Source organism: Panthera leo, chromosome C2 (genome assembly GCF_018350215.1).
Source record: "Panthera leo isolate Ple1 chromosome C2, P.leo_Ple1_pat1.1, whole genome shotgun sequence".
Classification (NCBI taxonomy): domain Eukaryota; kingdom Metazoa; phylum Chordata; class Mammalia; order Carnivora; family Felidae; genus Panthera; species Panthera leo.
Window position 1 is genome coordinate 46,278,925 of NC_056687.1, and position 22,883 is coordinate 46,301,807.

Sequence of the window (22,883 nt, forward strand, 5' to 3'; positions counted from 1 at the left end):
ACCATTTCTAAATGGGTTCTAAGAGATGCATACAGGGAACTTCTGTCTTCACAGACTAGGAATAAGACAATTACATAGAAAGCCAAGCAATACCAAGCCTGATTACACAATATGTTGCAAAACAGCGTTGGAAGGGTTAACAAATCACCCACAACATAGTAGGCAGGCATTATAAATAAGGGAAGAGCCACCTTAAATATTTTCTGTGGTGAAAGCAATGCTAAAGATAAAATGTGCTGAAGGGGTGGAGATTGATTCCAAGGAAAGTTCTTGGAAGTCTGAACTGGCTATGGAAGGATGGACAGAGCATAAGAGATTGCAAACAGGGGTTGTAGCAGCCTGACTAAAGGCCAGATGGGAGAGATTTAGAAACTGTTCAGAATAATGAGTAGGGTGCATGAAGGCTGAGGCTGAAGGGCAGGGGAGAACTGCAGAGGAAAAGGCAGAAAGGAAGGACTGGGGTCAAATGAATAGCCTTGAATATCAGGTTTTTCGCATCTTTTCTGTAGAAGTGGAGGATGAATAGAATGTTTGAGGAAAGCAATAGTCTTGGGATTTGGGGAAGTTATTGTGAAGGGAAAGAATGGAGGTCCAAGTGTCCAGAGACAGGTAGGGTGTTGGAAAAAGTTCAAGTGAAAGAGAACAGTAGAGTGCTGACAGCAGACAGATTAGGAAACCAAGAAATATTTCAAAGGGATACTCAACAGGATTTAATTAGGGCAATAAAAAGAGGGAAAGTCAAATCTACTTTGTGGTTTTGGGATCTAATGCCCTTCCCCCTTGAATCTGAAGCCGGCCTTAATGATACACTGTAACCAGTGCACTTTAGAGGACGTGATACTACATAACCTCTGGGGCTAGATGAGAAAGAAGAAACCACGCTGCCTCTGCCTTGTTTGGTGGAATACCTGTTCTCAACCACCTGTATGTTACAGACCGAGCTGAACCTAGTCTTTGAAGTTGTCCCAGCCTAGGCATACAGGTGTCAGATGATTCCTGTCTGGATGAACTGTAACAGCAATAGACACATGGAAGGATAGATTGTAAGGGAACAGTGTTTGACCTAATATGATGCTCTTTAGCATGCAGAAGTTTTTCTCTCATTGAACATTCAGTTGAATATGTGGGTAAGCAGAGTTTAGTGATGGATATAAAATAGTGGTTAGAAATTTGCTACAAAGCATTTACACACCATTCCTCAAATTTCCACCCCTTATGACCACTAATATGCATGTTTAAGACACCAGCAGTTAGGTGTTCTGGCCATTTGGAGGTACACCCTGGGCCTCTAGGAGACTCAGAATAGACATCAATATGGATTTAAAACAGAAATTCATTTTGAGGAACAGCAGAATGATCTATTTTCCAATAGTTATGCAATTCTGTCTTTTCTCCCATATTCTCATCTGTAAGAGGAATACACACTTATTGAAGAGTATGAAGAACTGATGCCCTGAAATTTTGAAATTTCATCTTAGTCGAATGCCCAGACCCCAACAGCCCTAAACACAACTAAACAGACTAGCAGATCTTTATAAGGCAATTTTTATCGTACAAGGTAAACTGAGGTTTATTTGAACATTTGTTCCTATATGCCTGTATATTTTTTTCATTGAATCAGCTTTATTGAAGTATAAATCATATACACAATAAAAGTCCATGTTTTTCAGTGCCCCAGTCAATAAGTTTTGATAAATGTAAACAGTCTGGTAACCACTGCCACCATCAATAGATAGACCATTTCCATCCCCTCAAAATACTCCTTGGTTCCCTTCCACAATCAATTCCCCAGCTCTAGCCCCAGCAACTACTGATGTGCTTTCCCTTGTTCAAATTTTGGCTTTTCTCGGTTTTCACATACTGTAGTCATACAGTGAGTCTTCTTCTGTGTCTGGCTTCTTTCCCTTGGCACAATGCTGTTCTGCTATTCACCAGAGTGGTTGTTCGTTTTCACTGATGAGTAGTATTTTCACATACTGGTAAATCATCCTTTGTTTATCCAGTCATCTGCTGATGGGTATCGGTGTTGTTTCTAAGTTTGGGCTATTGCGAAAAAAGCTGCTATGGAAATCTGAATGCAAAACTTCTATTTTTCTTGGGTAAAATACCTAGGGCTGAGGAATGATGGCTTTAGTGCTAAAAAATATTTATCTTCCCTATAGCAATTACCCCTAAAAAAATGAAAAATAGAAACATCTCTTAGTCATATTTCATAAAATTTATCAGCAGATCTGTTGTAAGATAGTTGAAGAGTCCATACATTTCCCAGCCCTAAAGAGTCACATACACAATCACATACATTTAACATATTCCAAGATAATGCTTAATAATATGAAGATACTATTCCTTACAAACTTCAACATATTATGAGTAAAATAAAATACACTCACATTATTATATGAACAAAGAAGACACACTATTCTATTGTGATTTACTACACAATCTCTAATTTAAAAAGAGGGCAACTTTAACTAGTCCATCTTACAAAGAAATATATTTATAAAATGCCTACATGCTTTTCACACTAGTTATGTTGACTTTAATTAAGGAAGGAAAGTATTTCTCATTTCCCAAATGAGAAACATTTCCTAACTCAAACATGCCCAGGATTGTTCTTAATCTAAATTTGCATATAGAAATGTCTGGAATAGAAAATTTTAAATATCAGACTCCAGGGTTATAAGCTTTCACATTCAAAAGTGCAGAGAATCCAACATTAACAAATTATAGCTCTACAAAAATCAGAATTACATCTCAGATGTCCCTTATTTAAATAACAGTGATGTCACTTTAGAGTTAACAACTACAGGGAATTATTGAATTGTAACACATGCGGATATTTAGGAAATTTCAAGTGTTCCTAAATGTCATTATAAAAATGAACATTTTACAATATTATTATCTCTAGAGAAAAATATATAAAGGTTACGATCAACGAAACTTCTGTCATGACAAAGTAAATGTTTTACCTTCATTTCAAATTGCTTTCTGAAATTGTTATGAAGTTGCAACCTCACTGAATTAATGAAAATAAAATTTATCCCACCACAGATTTTTGGTGGCAGAAGCTAAAACTTTAAAAAATAGATAAAACAAAAAGAGCATGAAAAGTTTCCTGACGCAAGTTATATTTAGATTCCCTTAACTCAACACTTGGAAACTCAATTTTGTATTTTGTAAACTAGTCATATAAAATGATTCGGAAAGTATAAATGAGGTTTTTATCAACCAATTGACTCTGACAAGCTGCCATATCACCACCTGTCACTGGCAGCATCCTATGGAAACTTGTAGTACTTAAAACACACTCCGCGTCTGCCAAGGAAGCAGACTGCAGAGTGGAGAAGACTGGAGCTTAACACACAGGTTATTCACTGCCACACAGTGGCAACGCTGCGGGCTGGTGGAATGGGGCACTCATTCTGTGTCCCCCAAGCCCGGGCAGGCCACTCCACCTGCATTAATGCACCCAGTCTCTCGGATGGCGCAGAACTTCCAGAATTTCCGCTTCTTTGGAGTTCTCTGGGGGTGAATGCATGTACTCCCATCTATACAGGTCCAAAACAAAAGCAAAACATGCAATAATAATAAAAATAATAATAAACAACACACATACCTCTTTACTTAAAATAAATGAAAATTAAAATTCTAAGAGTAAAAAATTTCTTGTATCTCCTTGTCTCCAATGTACTTAATATGCCTTTTACCCACTAGGCTTTTAAAAAATATTTGCTGCTAAAGAAATAAAATATTTTAATAATTCCTGAGCATCCTTTGGCTAATATTAATATCTCAGAGCTAAAATACACTTTTACTAGAAACCAGGTTTCACAAAATGTAGAACCACAGAGGATCCACAGGCAAACTTTTTTTAGCTTGGCATTTATGCATTTATTTTAATGTGTTACTTTCTATTTACAGCAATATTATCGGTTTGCCTTTTTAAACAAATTCTCTCTCAGAAAAAATAAGAGTATAAAATGTAAGTGAATACCTCAGATAATATACAAATATAGTCAAAATGGTTAAGCTGTAGTATGAAGTCTGGCAAAACCTCGTTTAGACCAGGGGTTAGCAAACCTTTCCTACAAAGGGTCACATTAATAAATACTCTATTTTTACTTTTTTTATTAAAAAACTTTCTTTTAATGTTTATTTATTTTTGAGAGAGAGAGAGAGACAGAGTGCGAGCAGGGGAGGGCAGAGGGAGAGGGAGACACTGGATCCGAAGCAGGCTCCATTCTCTGAGCTGTCAGCACAGAGCCCGATGTGGGGCTTGAACTCACAAATTGCAAGATCATCACCTGAGCTGAAGTTGGATGCTTAACTGACTGAGCCACCCAGGTGTCCCATATAAATACTTTAATTTAGGCTTTGTGGGGCCACATACAATAAAAAAAAGAATACAACATTCTTTTTTGTTTTTAATAATCCTTTAAAAATGTAAAATTCATTCTTAGCTCAAGGGCTGTACAAAAACACATCACAGGCGGACTTGGATTCATCTTGCAGCCTCAAGTTTGCACGCACTTGGTATAGACTAGAAGAAGCTAAAAGTGACCTGTCATGTGAACTATGCAAATGAGCAAGGGATTGATTTATAATCCACCCATATCTGCAGCTTACAATGTACCTTATAATCAGGGGCCAGCAGTAATCAGGAGGACTACCTGAAGCCCTTAACTTATCTCTAGTTTTGGGGCACCTGGGCAGTTCAGTTGGTTCAGCTCCTGACTCTTGATTTTGGCTCAGGTCATGATCTCACCGTTCATGAGTTCAAGCCCCACGTCAGGCTCCACACTGACAGTGCAGAGCCTGTTTGAGATTCTCTCTGCCCCGCCCCTACTCATGCACATGCATGCATAGGCTCTCTCAAAAATAAGTTAAAAAAAAAAAAAAGAACTTATCTCTACATCTTATTCACATCTCACCTCTAGGGTGTCAGGAATACCTAACAGTGACATATATGAGCTTTTGCTACAGACATGAGATCCCAAGAACAACAGTTTTACAAGGACAGAGACAATGCCATTTTGAAGACAGTGACAACTATATGGGCTACTAATCTCACCAGGCTAGATCTGGATGGCAGAATGAGGCAAGGCAGACCTTTAGTGCCATCCAGCAGTCCATTCTTTTTTTTTTTTTTTAATGTTTATTTATTTTTGAGACAGAGAGAGAGAGCATGAATGGGGGAGGGTCAGAGAGAGAGGGAGGCACAGAGTCTAAAGCAGGCTCCAGGCTCTGAGCTGTCAGCACAGAGCCCGACGCGGGGCTCAAACTCACAGACCAAGAGATCACGACCTGAGCCAAAGTCGGCAGTCCATTCTTATTTGGACATCTACCCTCAAGGAGAAATGAAGATTCTAGTGCTTATAAAACAAGCAATGGTAATTTTTTTTTAATCTTTTCTATTTAGTCTGGACACACATCATTCTCACTTTCTTATACACAAAAAGTCAATTGTAGATCTTTATTAACCTAATAGCACCAACAGAAATTTCTTTCTTTCTTTCTTTCTTTCTTTCTTTCTTTCTTTCTTTCTTTTCTTTCTTTCTCTTTTTCTTTCTTCTTTCTTTCTTTCTTTCTTTCTTTCTTTCTTTCTTTCTTTCTTTCTTTCTTTCTTTCTTTCTTTCTTTCTTATATATCTGTCTTTAAAATCCCCCTCCCCCCCATTTTCAAGTAACCTTTCTGGAAGCTCACCACAGCATCATGTAAAGCACAGACAGAACGTGGAGCATGTGCAACAATCCCTCATACTTTCACACATGTTTGATATTTCATAGTGGAGAGTAAGACTTCCTCACAGGTGTAAAAATTACTAACAAAATTAAGTTGAAAAACCTGACATACGCTAACAAATTTGCTTCGCCCACAGCTCTTCCTAGAAAATCACTGAGTGGGCAAGGTCATTCTGGGCCCCTACACACCATCATCCACCCTATCTTCTTATTCCCTCTATACTTTCTCACCCCTCCCCCACAGAGCCATATCATTCATCCTGCCATTCATTCGTTAAAAAAAAAAATAATTTTCCGGGGTGCCTGCATGGCTCAGTCAGTTAAGTGTCCAACTCTTGATCTCGGCTCAAAACATGAACTTATGGTTCGTGAGATTGAGCCCCATGTCGGGCTCTGCACTAGCAGCACAGAGCCTGCTTGGGATTCTCTCTTCCCTTTCTCTTTCTGCTACTCCCCAGCTCACTCGCTCTCTCTCTCTCAAAATACATAAACAAACATGAAAAAAAAATTTAATAAAATTAATTTTCCTTAATTATTTGACTGTGATTTTATTATAAAATCAGCAATATCAAAACCATTGAAGTCGTTAGGTAAGACACTGGAGTGTTCATATTTTCACATTTTGTACGGGTTAGCAGATTGGGAGTGGAGGAATAATTACTATAATGAGTTATTCTTACCGAGCAGTTAGAGGTAAAGACATCAAGATGCTTTCAATCCTGGATCCTGGAGTGAAGAGGCCAAACTTTGTACCTCGATCATACACAAGGTTAAATTCTACATACCTGACGTAAAGACAACAAATAACATTAAGGGCCAGTTGAGTAAAATCTTTCTTGGCCCATAACAAGTACCTCAAGGGCTTGGGGCGGGGAGGGGCCTCTTCCTGCCCATTGCCCCTCTCCCTCCCAATCAGCTGAACTGGCACAGGGAACACCAATCTACAGTCAGTTCGGTCTTGCCCATCTGGACAGGCATAAATAAAAGGGTATCCTACCCAACAAACAACAGGATATAGATTCGGCCCCAACATGGCACAGTTACAAAACAAGAAGATTATGTTTTCCAATAAGAAAACAGAATGGACACAAAAATGAGAACTTCAAGGCAAAAAAACAAGAAAAAGAAACGACATCCTGTATTAGGACAGAATAGCTCTTTCTGGTATTCCCCCATGAACTGAGATGTTTCAGAAGACCTCATTTCACTACCTAACTTCCATTTACTAAGATAGTGCAAAACGTTCGTAATTGAAAGGCCAGGCACAGCTAACAGCAGTCTATTAATAATTACTAATATATCCTAGATATTCCCTTTTCTTAAAGTAGTTGATAGCACTGAAACGCAGTCATATAATCCAGTCTTCCTGCAGATTAATGGCAATCAAAATAAAAAGCATTGGTTGGGTTGCAGGGCTAAATTTTATGTTTCTAAGAAGACCATCCTTAGCATCAACTGAAATTTGGTTTGGTAAATTTGTTTTCCACTAACTGCCACATGGTGTCAGATCTAAACTCTGTCTAGCTGAAAAAATCTGTGATTGGCTTTAACATCATGGGATCTCTTGTAAAAGGTCATTTAAACTCCAAAGATAATTTTTACTACTCCTAAGAATTTAGAACGATCCATAAAGCTGAAAATTCAATGAATAGACACCCTTTCAGATCATTTCTCAACTCATTCAGAAACTACTTTCTTGGTCTAAACTTCCCTCAGGGGGCACCTGGGTGGCTCAGTCGGTTAAGCGTCTGACTTCGGCTCAGGTCATGATCTCATGGTACATGAGTTCAAGCCCCGTGTTGGGCTCTGTGCTGACAGCTCAGAGCCTGAAGCCTGCTCATTTGTTCACCCACTGGTTAGTCTTTAATCACACCTGGAGGAAGATATTCTCTAGAATTCCACAGTACATCAATTTTTAGAAAACACCCTTCTGTGTGCAAACTTGCCAAAGGCCTTGAAAAAATTTAAATATATCCATGAATCCCTTTTTAGTCCTCAGCATTCATTTATCATGGATTGAATTTTATGCATTAATAACTATTTAACACCTTCTTATAAGCCTGTTTCAAAAAATAATGTAAGTGAAACTTCTTAATTTCTTCCTCGCTAAGAGCACGGAAAAGAATTTGTCTCTCAGCCACCTTTTTCACCCCAATGCTGACTTTCTAAAACATGGTATTTAAGGGATGGCTGGGATTCTCTAGTTTGTACTAATGTCTCTTTCAAAGACTCCTGTATGGAACTCCCTATATGAATTTGTTGTAAGGATCCTTGAACTGCTTTCCTTTTTTGAGTGAAGGATGCCCCTTTCCTGACATTAGGCTGACTCCTATAAGGTTTCACTTAGTTCTGATCTTTCTTTTTTTTTTAATTTTTTTTTTTAACGTTTATTTTTGAAACAGAGGGAGACAGAGCATGAACAGGGGAGGGTCAGAGAGAGGGAGACACAGAATCTGAAACAGGCTCCAGGCTCTGAGCTGTCAGCACAGAGCCCGATGCGGGGCTCGAACTCACGGACCGCGAGATCATGACCTGAGCCGAAGTCGGCCGCTTAACCGACTGAGCCACCCAGGCGCCCCAGTTCTGATCTTTCTGATCCTTCCCATACATTTATCCTCTCTGAAGTGCCTGTAAACCATGAATGAACTTTAGCCATTCCCTTCAATTTAACAGATGCCTAAATTTTATCTTGTTTCCCTTCCCTAAAATACAGCAAAACAACAGTAAGTTAAAGATCTTTTGTTTCCTGGGCACCTAGCTGGCTCAGTCGGAAGAGCATGTGACTGTTGACCTTGGGGTTGAGAGTTTGAGTCCCATGTTGGGTGTAGAGATTAATACATACATACATAAACATTTTTTAAAAAAATTCTAATAAAAAAAAAAGATCTTTAGTTTCTGTTCTCCTGTGAAAAAGAAGACTGCAAGAGTGAAGTTCAAGGTCTGGGGAGAGAATAGTAGAAGTAGGTAAGAGACTAAAGGAAATTCCCAAGTAAGGGACTCAAGTCGAAAAGGAAGCAGCCTGACCACAGCAAGGGAAACTCCTACTTGGAGGGGAAGGAAAGGAGCGAGGTATAACGTGTGAAGGATGCAGATAGGGCTGTGAGTGCAGTGTGTAAAAAGGGGAAGACAATGCTGACAACCGTAGTCAGGACCTGTGGTTATCTGAAGGCTCAGAGTTTACTGCCATCTTAAGGCCCAGAGATACAGGGGGTAGGAGGTTCTCAGTGAGAAACGCTCCCATGTCGCATCACAGAAAATTCATCTAACACCCCACACTTATATGTAACTCAAAAAATACCTGACGTGCAAGGATTCACACAAATGGAATTTTCAAAATGTCTTGTCATTACATAATGAAAAAGCAGAAAACAAAAGAACGCAAAACATTGTTCCTATGTCTAAGAAGTTTTAAGGCTTCACCTCATTAGTATTCACAAAATCTGCCAGCTTTGCACATCAAATCCTGGGCAAAACTAGAATATTGTACTTTCCAGAGGGTTTTTTGCAAATTTTCATTGGCTATTTAATGTATAATCAACAGTGCTATGTTGGTTTCAGGTATACAATATAGTGATTTAACGATTCTATACATTACTCAGTGCTCACCACCACAAGTGTGCTCTTAATCCCCTTCCCCTATTTCAGCCATGCCCCCATCACCTCCCTTACAGTAACCCCTAGTTCGTTCTCCGTATGTGTTTTTCTTGTTTGTTTCTTTTTGACTTTGTTCGTTTGTTTTGTTTCTTAAATTGTACATGTTATTCAGCCATAAAAAAAGAACGTGTCTTGCCACATGCAACCACATGGATGGAGCTGGTGGGTATCATACTCCATGAGTTAAGTCGGTCAGAGAAGGACAAATACCATATGATTTCACTCAAACGTGGAATTTAAGAAATAAAACCGCATGGAGTTTTAAATCATCCTCTTAGGTATACCTTCCCCACTAAACCATGAGCTTCTTTTCACAGATGCATGTTATACTCACCACTGTAGCCGGGACAGTGCCTAGCCATAAGGGTTGCATAATAAATATCAAGGAAATGAAAAAAGGAAGGAATAGTAAAAGTATTATTTGAGAAATCATGGGACCAAAGAAAGAGTCCCAAAACAGATGCACTAAGAAACTTCTAACAAGAAAACTTAATCAACTTCCATTTTCCCAAATTTCTAAATTAAAGGACCAGATAACACAGGCAACCATAAGAAAGAATAAACACAGATATTTCTCTTTAAACTTGAAACATTATTTAAGTTGACCTCTTCAGGGACTAACTTTACCTCCTCAAATACTGAAAGTTTTATTTGCCTGAGACAGAATTGACATGAAGGAGAAAATCCATGTTACAGCCATGGACCAGTACTACAAATGAAATTAAGACAGCAGTGAGAAATTGATGTGAGCTGGCAGGGTGGATCATTGGAGCTGATCTGCAAATATACCTCGGGTGAAGACGACCTCAATGTGGTCACCCAACTGGGCTCTAAGCTCAATGCACAGAACAGGGTGGCTGAGGTTGAGTATCTAGTAAGAAATCCAAACCTGCTTCAACTACTTAACTTCCTTTGTGTATGGGAAAGACTACCAGTTTTGAGGTCACGGTGACCTGCTTCTACATCTGGGATCTTTTATTTACTAGTTGTAATCCTGGGCAAGAGACTTACTTTTCGGGGAGGAAGTTTTACCACCTGTAAAATGATGATAATTACACCAATCTCACAGGTTTGTAAAGAAAACTAGATGCAATCTGTCTAACACTGGCTGGCACACAGTAAGGACTCCATCATTAATAAGTATTACCATTAAGTGTAAATAATTTCTGAAATGGTTATTTCCATTATAACAACTTCCATGAAACCTTAAAATGGATGGAAAAGTGTGGGCTTCCAAATCTACAAAGCAGCAAAAACATTAAGTGATGCCCATATCTTGGCGTAAGGCTGCAAGGAACTGCTAGAAGACTAAAAGAAATCAGCTGAATTAAATTCAGCAAGTACTAATACATGGCTCCTACGAATCTCTCACATACGGACAAATGAGGTAACCTCTGCTATTTTTACAACACTATTTCAGACAACTCTTAATATTCATTTGATATTCACCTAGTTACCAAAAGAAGTTCCAGTTAGTACTAATACAACTCTAACAAAGTACCTGCCCAAGGCAACACATCACCCTCCCTTCATTCACCCACCACAGCTGCTCCACCCTCCCCCGCCCCAAGTCTTGCAATGAGATGGTCTATTCTCCTGTCGCTCACTCGTTCACTCACCGTCCTCTCCGCAGCTGCTGCCACAGCTTCTCCTGGGGGGTGAATGAGTCATCACAGTGCTTTTTCACAAGAGGAATGTATGAAGGAACCACAGCCTGGGCGCAGCTCTGCACGAAGCGAAACACTTCTTCCTTGGATGGAGAGTCAAGGTCATCAAAAAAGATGCCCCCGATGCCCCTCCGCTCCCCACGATGGACTATAAAAAAGTAATCATCACACCTGGAAGACACAGCAAGGCCATGTCAGGGATCAAAGGGGGAACAAAAGGCATGAACGTCAATGTGAGCATTTCAGCTTATCCTTGACTAATGCCAAAGCAATGTCCTTACTTTTCTGCCCAACTATGAAAATGAAACTAGGGCTTTAGACACATTTCCTGTAAGTAGCACCCATGTAGAAAATGCTTATGCTTTCATCTGCAAAGCAAGGAATGGAACACATATTTAAAGGATGTGGAACTCTAAGAACTTTAGTGAAAAAGAAACAGAGTCCAGTATTAAGAGTGTGTTTTTTATTTACTTATTTTGAGAGAGAGAAAGAGAGTGCATGTGCTCTCGAGCACGAGTGGGGGAGGGGCAGAGAGAGAGAGGGAGAGAGAGAATCTTAAGCAGGCTCCACGCTCAGCATGGAGCTGGATGCAGGGCTCGATCCCATGACCCTGGGATCACGACCTGAGCTGGAATCAAGAGTTGGATGCTTAACTAACTGAGCACTCCCAGGTGCCCCAACAGTGTATTTCTTTTTTTTATTTATTTATTTTTTTTTTTATTTTTTATTTTTTTTAATTTTTTTTTTTTTAACGTTTATTTATTTTTGAGACAGAGAGAGACACAGCATGAACGGGGGAGGGGCAGAGAGAGAGGGAGACACAGAATCGGAAGCAAGCTCCAGGCTCTGAGCCGTCAGCCCAGAGCCCGACGCGGGGCTCGAACTCGCGGACCGTGAGATCGTGACCTGAGCTGAAGTCGGACGCTTAACCGACTGAGCCACCCAGGCGCCCCCAAACAGTGTATTTCTTTTTTTTTTTTTTTTAATTTTTTTTTTCAACATTTTTTATTTATTTTTGGGACAGAGAGAGACAGAGCATGAACGGGGGAGGGGCAGAGAGAGAGGGAGACACAGAATCGGAAACAGGCTCCAGGCTCCGAGCCATCAGCCCAGAGCCTGACGCGGGGCTCGAACTCACGGACCGCGAGATCGTGACCTGGCTGAAGTCGGACGCTTAACCGACTGCACCACCCAGGCGCCCCCAAACAGTGTATTTCTTAAAACAAGTGATGCTGCTGCCTTCAGCAGCACTGGGGCTTTTGCAAGAGGCAGGACAGGAATCCTCCACCAACACCGCCAACCAGGTCTGACTGGGTGCCAACCCTTCGGCTCTCAAGTCAGGTCCTTTATTCGCCAAAGGAAGGCACAGCAAATAATGTCTAAGGTTCCTTTCATCAATACAATGCAGAGTCTCCATAGCGGGCATGACTGAGGGAAGGGCTGGTGGAAGGAGACGTTCAGAGAACGTCTAGGGACGTATGAAAGCTTACCCCTGTGAGCCAGCACATGAAACTATCCATCTGCTCCTGAGGCTTTCCCCTCTGTGCCCACTAGAACAGCTTTCCTAAAAAGTCATTTCCTAAATGCTCAATTTGTAGAAAATAGTTTACATTGTGGAAACAACTTTTTAGATGATCTCTATAAACAGAAAAACCTGTACAAACAAAAACTAAAAGCTATTTAAAAGGTTCCATTAAAAATAGCCTTAATAGCTTAAACCAACGAAACAAAACAACAAAAAACAAAACCAGTAGCAGATGCAAATCCCTAGAACTGATGCAATGGTATAATTCACCTTGACTTGTGACTTGTTGGCTGTCCTTTACAGGCACATTTTATTAACATAGTTGAAGACCATCCTGGGCAAGGCTGTGAAGTCAGCTTTAACCAAATCACACTATTTCAAAATCACCAGAAAATTAAGAAGTTTGCTAAATACTTATACTAAAAACTTCTTTTTTAACTAGCCTGCATCCTAGATGTCTTAGTAACTAATATCACTCAGATAAAGTCATCTCAATAATGGCAATAAGAGGAAACCAAAAAAAGAGAATGTCACCCAAACCAGTCCTCTTCCTGGAAGGAGGCTGATTTGTGTGTGTGTGTGTGTGTGTATGTGTGTGTGTGTGTGTGAGAGAGAGAGAGAGACAGAGAGAGAGAGACAGAGAGAGAGAGAGAGAGACAGAGGGAAAAATCCCTCCATCTTACATTCATGCTTCCATAGCTGTGCAATTTTCATTGGTAATATCAATCAAAAGGAGAATATATCTTTTCTGAGAATTTTAAAGCTGAATTCCATACCCTTACATAAATAATATCAACATCCCACAATTATTAGCTCTAAAAACAATGCAAAACAACAACAACAACAAAAACACCAAAACCTTTCCTGTTCTTCCTTTTTCAAGAATGTCAATTAGCTCTAGGCAGAGTTGAGTACTTTATTCTTATTCCAAACAATTTATGCTTATACTCCATTTCACTTCTGCCAAATATCCTGGATCTCCTCACAACTCATTTGTTTCCCTTTTCTTTACCATTAGAGTTTCCTTAACCAAAGTTTCCAATCCCAGTCTTCTTCTTGTCCAAATCTCTGGTATATCTGTATCTTTCCCTAACAGTTCTCTGACTCTTCCCATGTCTGAATATTCCCATGGCAACGAACGTTCTCATCTGGGATGAGAAGTTAAAAGCCTACCCCAGGATTAAAAAGCCTCTGATTCTCAGGCATAGATCACCTTAAAATTTATATTCTAAATCATTTGGGATCAAAAAATACACTGCTACCCAATTATTCAAATATTCCTAAATAAACAACATAATAAAACCACTTCAAACTAGCATTCTACTTCTGGTGCCAAAAAAAACCCAGATCAATCTTCATAAGCTGAAAAACATATTCAGTGACATAATATTGCCTTCAGGATCTACAGGAGGAAGCAACAGAATATATTTTAGGTGTTATGACATCTTTACCTACCATTTTTTAAATTTAGGGTAGAGATCAGGACCATGCTGGTCACAAGCCTCCTTTAGAGTTCTGTGGAAATGGACAGCATCTTCTTGGTTCAAGTATGTTGGAGTGAGGTCACATCCACCACCAAACCACCACAGCTTGTTACCTACAAAATCGAGACGTGTGATTTTCATGCAGACTTCGGACTTTGAGATGTAGCACACTACTCACTGTATTAGCAAACTTAATTTATCAGCTTAGCTTAACATGAAGTGGGTGACAATCAAAAAATATTTAGGGGCATCTGGGTGGCTCAGTAGGTTAAGCATCCAACTTTGGCTCAGGTCATGATCTCATGGTTCATGGGTTCAAGCCCCGCATCGGACTCTGTGCTGACAGCTCAGAGCCTGGAGCCTGCATCTCCCTCCTTCTGTCCCTCTCCTGCTCATGCTCTGTCTCTCTCTCTCAAACATAAATAAACATTTATATATATATATATATATATATATATATATATATATATATATATAATATAAATTTATATAACATTTATATATATATAAATGTTATATAAATTTATATATATATATGTGTATTTATATATATATGTGTATGTGTGTATATATATATATATATATATAATTCAACTAAATTTAGCTCTGAATGGCCAGTAAAGCCTAGGCAGGAAAGAAAAGGTAAAAGAAGTATGAAATCAAAAAGTGACAGAGTAGGGGCGCCTGGGTGGCGCAGTCGGTTAAGCGTCCGACTTCAGCCAGGTCACGATCTCGCGGTCCGTGAGTTCGAGCCCCGCGTCAGGCTCTGGGCTGATGGCTCGGAGCCTGGAGCCTGTTTCCGATTCTGTGTCTCCCTCTCTCTCTGCCCCTCCCCCGTTCATGCTCTGTGTCTCTCTGTCTCAAAAATAAATAAAACGTTAAATTAAAAAAAAAAAAAAAAAAAAAAAAAAAAAAAGTGACAGAGTAGATCCAGGCAGGAAAATGATATGCATGGCAGAGAATGATGAAACACCACATGGGTGGACCAGGAAGTAGATCTCAACTCTGGCTGCACATCAGAATCACACGAGGAGCATAAAATGCCTCTGCTGGGTCACAATTAAAAAAGAAACAAGCAAACAAAAAACAAACAACAAGCAAATCTCTGGCCCAGGTATCTGCAGTTTATAAAAGTCCCCCAGGAGATTCTGATGTTCCCTGTATTAAAAACCACTGCCCGTCCCACCTTAAGCCCAGAAAGGGCAAAAACACTTACAGAGGGACACAACTTACCATTTGAGAATAACTATTACATGTGTTTAGTTGGGTCTATAGGCTGTCAGTACCAGTTACCAACTTCTAACATTAAAAGGTTGAACCAAACTAAATGTCTTCAAAATGAAAGTTAAATACATCGACTTTAAATACCACCACCTCCAGAGAGACCACCAGCCATAGAGTGGCACTGCACAGACCCTCCACAGGGTGGTAACAGGAGGTCTGGCTAATTTGGAGACACGGGCTGAACTACACGTCCTTAATGAGGCATGATCAACTCCACCCTATCTTAAACCCACTGATAACACGCTGGTGACTAGCAGAGCAATACACTTGGAAGATATTTTCACATAAGCAAGTTCTCCATTTCGACTTAACCTTATACGTGAGGTTTTCCTTTGGATTTTCTTTCCTGTGCAAAGAACCCTGTGTGCACTTTGAAGCTGAGATTCATTAAATCATTCCTTCTGCATTGGAGGAAATATGGGGAAGTTCAGAGCCCAGCCAATGCTATTTCCACTTTTCACCTCTCATGCACAATCCATTGCACCTGCCAAGGAATAAGGCTTAATACGCCTCCTGAAAACCTCGTTAAGATTTATATATTCTTTCTCACATTCTTAAATTATGCCCCCTGGCTTGTTTTAAAATTCATATTTGCACAATAATATTTTGCAAGCTCCAGGGATGCTTACCATCAGCTTCTTCTACTTCAAAGTATCTGTAGTTGAAATGGATAGTAGGAGCATGAGGATTCTTGGGGTGGATAACAGAGCTCACGCCCATAGCAGAAAACGGCAATTTACCTGGAAAGCAAAACACGTGGTGAGCTCCACTTAATCATCGGGCTTAAATCACTCCAACTTGGTTTCGGGACCAATTTTCAAAAGCTCCTTTTTGTCTCTTAAAATACAATTTTTAAAAAGTAAATGTGAACATGCTTCTTTGGCATGTGCACCCTAATGTTTTGTTTTTTTTTTTCCACAGAAGCAATATTTATTGTACAAATAGAACTCATGGGGAATAAAGGTTTGCAGGGACTTTTAAAGGCTGTCGAGACTGCCTGATTTACCATCTTTCGTCTTCAGAATTTTCCCTCTGCTTCTCATTTGTTTCGCTGCTTCCTCAGAAAGATTTCCATGAACAACAGAAACGCTCACCCCAGCCTTTTCAAAAACATGCCCATCTTGAAGTACGCAGCTGATGCCACCACCTCCTGTTTATAGAAATACAAAATGAGGAGAGAAGGTAAGGGTGTATGCAAAATCGAAAACAACCCTTGCATGAAGGTGGTGGGATTGGGAGTGACTTTCCTCCTCTACTGTCCAAATCTTCTAGACCATCAGGATATTTAGCATTTTAAACTACGATAAAATTAGATAACTAGCGTAGCTTGATGACACTGCGACTGCCTAGTGGGCAAATATTTTATCTTTCCCACAGCACTAAACTGAGTATTTCTTCTACATCTAAAATAAATCACTGGACGGGCGCCTGGGTGGCTCAGTCAGTTAAGCATCCGACTTGATTTCTGCTCAGGTCATGATCTCAAGGTTTGTGAGATGGAGCCCCCACCCAAAGGGCTCCGTGCTAATAGCTCAGAACCTGCTTGGGACTCTCTCACTCCCTTTCTATCTGCTCCTCCCCTGGACAAGTTTGCTGGCTCAAAATAAATAAATAAACTTTAAAAATAAAATAAATCACTGGAATATTTTCCCTTCAAATACTACTGTCCACAATGGCATCCATTGGTTATGATACATGAGAGAAGTCCACAGTTAAAAACAGGTATGGGTATGTTTGAGGAATGTTCTGCTATTACCAAGTTTAAGAGCTCTGTATTAATTGTTTTTTCTGTGTGCTGTGTACCATTTAATTTTGTTTATAGGCACTTAAAAAACAGTAGACATTTGAACTCTTCAGGGATTTGGGACTTTAAACTGAATAAGATACACATTAATATTTAGGTAGATGAGATTTACTACTAATAGGTTTTTTTTCTTAAGACACTAGAGTTACCACAAAGGCAACTGTTCATAGAGGTACTTGTTTGTCTTTATTTCTAAGAATTTTTAGAGCTGGATGGGACATAAGACTATCCAGTGCAACCCCTGTACATTTCAAGTGAGAAAATGAGGCCCAGAAAGACAAAACACTTTATCCAACATCACACAGCTGGCAAGTGGTCCAATTTGTTTTAGTGCTTTCTATGCATCAGACAATATTTTAAGCACTTCATATATCATCATCCCTACAATCCCCTCATATAGTATCTAATCTCATTTCAGAGAAGAGGACACAGAGGCACATCAAAAATTAAGTAACTTCTGAAGGCCACGCAGTTACTCTAGTACTTGTAGTTGGGTCCTTGTTCAATGGTCTTCACTTGAAAACATTGTAAGATAGATAACACTACAAAAGATCAGATTTAACCTCAATAGAGATGAGGCAGCATCACAGCTCAAAAGCTGCTGAGGAGAAGGATGCTGTAGTATTCCTAGCTAAGAAGCCAGGAATTCTTCAAGTTTATGACCAAGATGTGGGCTTTCCCTACATAGGCAATAACAAGGTCATAAATACATGATTCTATAAAAACTGGATTTTTCTTTACTGAAGTACAATCGACACATAACATTATATTAGTTTCGGGTGTACAACACAATGATTCGATATTTGTATACATTGCAAAATAAGTCTAGTTACCATCCAACACCACAGAGAGTTACAAATTTTTTTTTTCTCATGTTGAGAATTTTCAAGATCTACTCTCTCAGCAATATATGCAATACGATATTTTTGGCTGTAGTCACCATGCTGTACATTACATACTTATGACTTATTTATTTTATAACTGGAAGTTTGTACCTTCACCCATTTTGCCCATTCTCCTCACCCCCCTCCTATCTGGTAACTACTAATCTGAAGAACTGGGTTTTGCCACTGGAAGGGAAGATTGTCCTAGCAGGAAGTCTGAGGGGTGCTTTTGGTAGAACTACTGACAAGCCAAATATTTCTTGTGCAACTTGGGAAAAAGACATAAGGACACAATGACAGCCTCAGTTGGAGGAGTCTGGCCAACACTTAACAAATAGGAGGCAAGTTAATCTTTCCATCTCTAAAGAAGGAGGAGAAGGGGGAAATGCACCCAGAGAAGCGGATGAAATGTGAGGAAAATCGATGCTCAATTACAAATATGGACACCCAAGCCTGATGGCTGAAAATAACCCTAAAACTATTACGAAAAGCACCATTAAAAAATCGCATAGACTTTGAAACGTCCAGGATTAGAGTAACAGATCTGCATCTAGAGGTCTGCAAACAGAAGCCTGATGACCCTTACAGTCTCAATCTTCCTGAAGGTGTCCCTTCTAACCTAGCAGCCGCTCTCTAGGTACCCCTTTCCTACTCCCAGACCGTATTCTCCGTCATCTGCTGCCAGCAACCTAAATCTCGATCTCTAACCACCACCCCCCCCACCCGCCCCCGTCTCCACCTCCCGCTAGGCTCTGGCCTCCTCACCTTCCTTCCTCTCCCACCGGTCCACGGAGAAGCGGGCGCCCCCGTCTACCTGTGCCAGAGCCTGGCACACCTGGGCCTGGGTCTCCAGGATCAGCAGCTCCATCTTGGTCTTCATGTCGCTCGGTCTCCCACGCAGCTCGCGCAGGTCGGTCACAGGCAAGGCCATGAAGCAGCTGCAGCGACGGGCCAGCTCGTCCTCCTCCTCAGGCTTCCCCGACGAAGAGCTCCGCGCCCCCGAGCTCTTGGGCACCATCTCCGCCCGCTGTACGTGCCCGAAGGCGGCGGCGGCCAGCCCCGCCAGCCCGGCCAGCCCCGCCAGCGCCGTGGTCAGCCCGGTCCCCAACCAGGAGGCTCCTCCCGCGGTCCGGCCGTGCCCCAGCCCGCGGCACTGCTCGGTGCCAGCGGAGCCCGGGGGCCGGCAGATGCGTCCCGCGGAGCAGCGCCCCGGCCAGGCGCACAGCGCTCCGCGGCCGCCCCGCGCAGCTTGCCAGCAGGAGCCCGCGCTCAGCCTGCCCAGGTGCAAGGCCATACTGCCGCGCTGTCACCTCTAGCAATGCCCACGTCCCGGAGATCGGTCCCTGAGCTTCTGGATGTCCCAAGCTGGGGAGCAGCTCTGGGAGTGGAAACCTTGGCGGAGAAGAGCTACTACCGGGTCGGCACTCGGGCGGCGGGCGGAGGGGCGGGGGATGCTGGGAGCTGTAGTCCGGCTCCTGTCGCCGCCTGCAGGGGCGCGCCGGGGAGATAAAGAATCCAGTCCCCAGAAGGGCGGGTGCCAAGACATGGGACCTGGATGCCGAACGTGCGAGAGGGCTGTGTAAGTAATGAGATAAGAGGCTTTCTGGTCACGTACAACCTCTGGTCTGCTATCCAATCAACCACAGGGTGTAGACAAAGTACACTGAGGACGCTGAGGACCAATGGAGCAGAAAATATGGCCCGAGTCCTTCTCCATTTACATTTACAATTTACAAGTTACATTTTCAAACAGAGTTGCAAATCCTGGCTCTGAGTGTATAGGAGGCCCCTTCGTGCCCCGTTTCCAGTCCAGGAGACCTTCTAGAATTTGTAGGAGGGGCTTGGGGCGGAGCCTGAGAGACTCCTTCGGTGCCAACAGTTTTTAAAGCGAGTCCGCAAGGTAGTAAAGGGATGCTAAGAAAATCCTAGTAAAAGACTTTAGGAGAGTTCATCATTGCAGTCTTTCCAGTTCTTGATCCTGCACTAACCAGTTGATTCTTTTAGAAATAGGAAAAGCAAAGTGATCATTTTACTAAACACGAGTAAAAGTAATGCCCTGGTGTGTTTGGGTGATCAAGGAATAACATTAGACTTAAAAATACATATCACCCTACAATTGTGGCGTGCTGCCAAGTATTTCTCACCTTTTAATACTTTCAACAACTCATGTAAGCTAGGCGGGGCAAACATTTGCCCTGCTTTCTCCCTGCTACTACCAACACACACACACACACACACACACACACACACACACACACACATACACTTCAAAAAAGATGTAAGAAGCTAACATAGATTTGACAGATTTTTGTTCTTATTGTTCCTGTAACATACCACAGTTTTGTGTTGTCTGAACATGAAAGTGTTAGAAAGACTGTCATGGAATGATTTTAATTTCCAGTAGTAGATAATAATTTAAGCCACTTGTGGTGGTCTCTACAAGTTTTTAGTGGCTAGATGCAGTGATGGAACTTCATGGCTATGGGTCAGACAAGCTGTTCAAACCAGTGTATCTTATCCATCCACAATTGCATCTGGCAACTCTCAAAGTAGGACACAACATTAGCTGGGTAGGTATGCTTGACTCACTAGCAGATTCAATAAAAGGTAAAGGTTTGGATTGAGAAGTGAATAGACTACTTCAGGGGAAGAATACCATTGGATTTTAGCCATAGTGTAACATGTTGGGAGGCTGAGTTGCAGGAGGAAAGGGAAGATAAGAACTATCACTGCAGTAAGAGTTGTTTGCCTCTCCTAGATGCCTGTGATAAGGTTTGGCTGGGCCTGGGGATAGCAATTGAACCTCATTAATGGAAAGAACCTCTCCAGTGCATTTTTCTATAAGAACCCCATTCATTTTTGCTCTGATTCTGAGAATACTCATAAAGCTAGGGAAAGATAAGCAGACACAGGCCGCTTTGAACATATGCACAGTCAGATAGTCTGGTCTTGAGCCAACTGTGTACTAATTTGCAGGTTTCCATCCCTCCCCATCCTTGGCCTCTCTTTGCAAAGAGCTTGCTCTCCTTTCTTCTGGTTTCCAGAGACTTCCATACCCTTACCTTATTATGCTATGCTAAAGAAAGGCCTTTATAACTTTCAAACTTAAAAATAAAATAGCTAGTTATTTAATCAGCAAAAATGAGTTTATCTAGGCATAGCGGAAGAATTGTAACTCCAGACATGCAAACTACACCACACCATAGGCAAGAACAACAATACAGAGGAACAAAGAAAAGGAGCTTCCTTTTATAGAGGAGAGAGTTGGGAAGGGTTGTTTGGAAGAAAATTTCATAGGAGGAGAAAGAGAGTTCAGAGTTGTGGTGGCTTCCCATTGGCTGAGTTGTGACAGTTTCTCATTGGCTGGGTTGTTGCTGGGTGAAGAGTAAATCTTCCTCCTTCCTGAAGGGGTATGCAAAGTAAGATGTAACTGATACTGAATGAGAACCATCCCTTAATTTTTTCCTGACCTGATTTTGAATTGGGTTTCATTTATTCATTTTCACAAAGCCTGGTTAGTGTGAATGTAAATTACCTTCCTGTGGCTACAAATAGTCTCCAAGAGATTTAAGACCTATTTGTCAGCATGGAATAAAAAAACATCCCCTATTCAAGCAATTTCAAGCTTTTTAAAGCTAGTGAGGACAAATAATAAGTTTATAATAAGGTACAAAACATAAAATGTAATGCTTCTCATCCTTTTTTGAGCCTGGTTTCCTGCACTGCTTTGTGTTCTATATGATCCTGCAAAACAAAAAGATTTTGAATAGCCTTGTACAAACTCATGAGGCATATATATATATACATATATACATACATGTATATATGTATATATATATAGTGGTTATGTATATATGTATATACCACTATATATATAGTGGTAGTGAGATAGCAAAGAAGTGGACTTTTTGATATTTTTACTCAATTTTTTAGAATTTATATTTTAAATGTTTAGGTCTTTATATAATTTTATTTTAGAGGGAGATCGTGTGTGTGAGTTGGGGAGAGGGGCAGAGGTAGAGAGAGACAAAGAATCTTAAGCAGGCTCCATGCTCAGTGTGGAGCCCAGTGCAGGGCTCAATCTCACAAACCATAAGATCATGACCTGAGTGGAAATCAATATTTGGATGCTTAACCCAACTGAGCCACCCAGGTGTCCAGAAATGTTTAGGTCTTTAGAGGCAAATATTTACATATTTCATTAAAGTAATTGGTTCTTATAGTTAAATGTAGGTTAAATATCCAATGCAATTTGTTGTTACTGACTTGCTTTTTCTTTATCTGAAGTAATTTTAAGATTAGTTTCTCATAGAGGTATAGATACCACCCAAATAGTCAAGAAAAGTTTTATGAAAGGGAGGAATCATGGTGCCTGCTCCTTAGTCCTTCACCTTTTGCCTTTAGCCCCTCCATATTTCTTCTCTATAGTAATATGCATGTGATATCTGGAGTTGCAGCAACCATTTGTGATGAAGACTATAAAAATGACATGAAAAAATTTGCAGAGCAGTAAGATAGGAGGAGCCTGGATCCTGATACTTCCTTGAGCAGATGGAACTCCTGGGCTAGAGTTCTTGTTATATGAGAAAAATAAATAAATTAAGGTACTATTTGTCAGATTTTCAGTACCTTCAGCTTAAGTCTTTCTAATATCCTAATTATCCCATCTTGATTCGATGTCTACCCTGGAGCCAGCCAACAATGGCCAGGGGTAGAGGATGGAATCATGTTACAACATGATGACCTCCAGAGATGCCTGGGTGGCTCAGTTGGTTAAGTGTCCAACTCTTGATTTCGGCTCAGGTCATGATTTCATGGTTCGTGGATTTGAGCCCTGTGA

At 40.8% G+C, this 22,883-nt stretch overlaps 1 protein-coding gene across 1 annotated transcript; it reads right to left on the bottom strand.

Moving 5' to 3' along the window:
• Positions 1–1,531: 1,531 nt before the first annotated feature.
• Positions 1,532–19,453, bottom strand: CPOX (coproporphyrinogen oxidase). The gene is made up of 7 exons (XM_042903018.1): positions 18,809–19,453; positions 16,362–16,505; positions 15,985–16,095; positions 14,043–14,184; positions 11,015–11,233; positions 6,422–6,526; positions 1,532–3,548 (listed from the first exon to the last, which is right to left on the bottom strand). Exons 1-7 carry the CDS (start codon positions 19,335–19,337, stop codon positions 3,461–3,463), a joined length of 1,338 nt encoding a protein of 445 aa, XP_042758952.1. The 5' UTR covers positions 19,338–19,453; the 3' UTR covers positions 1,532–3,460.
• Positions 19,454–22,883: the final 3,430 nt, after the last annotated feature.

Bases quoted from the DNA above. Each gene is read 5' to 3' on its own strand.
- CPOX (XM_042903018.1), bottom strand. From the start codon at position 19,337: ATGGCCTTGCACCTGGGCAGGCTGAGCGCGGGCTCCTGCTGGCAAGCT. The intron at 14,185-15,984 runs GTAAGCATCCCT...TCGATTTTGTAG, and splicing joins TGAAGTAGAAGAAGCTGATG to GTAACAAGCTGTGGTGGTTT. The intron at 6,527-11,014 runs GTGAGTGAACGA...TCTTTACGTCAG, and splicing joins CAGCAGCTGCGGAGAGGACG to GTATGTAGAATTTAACCTTG.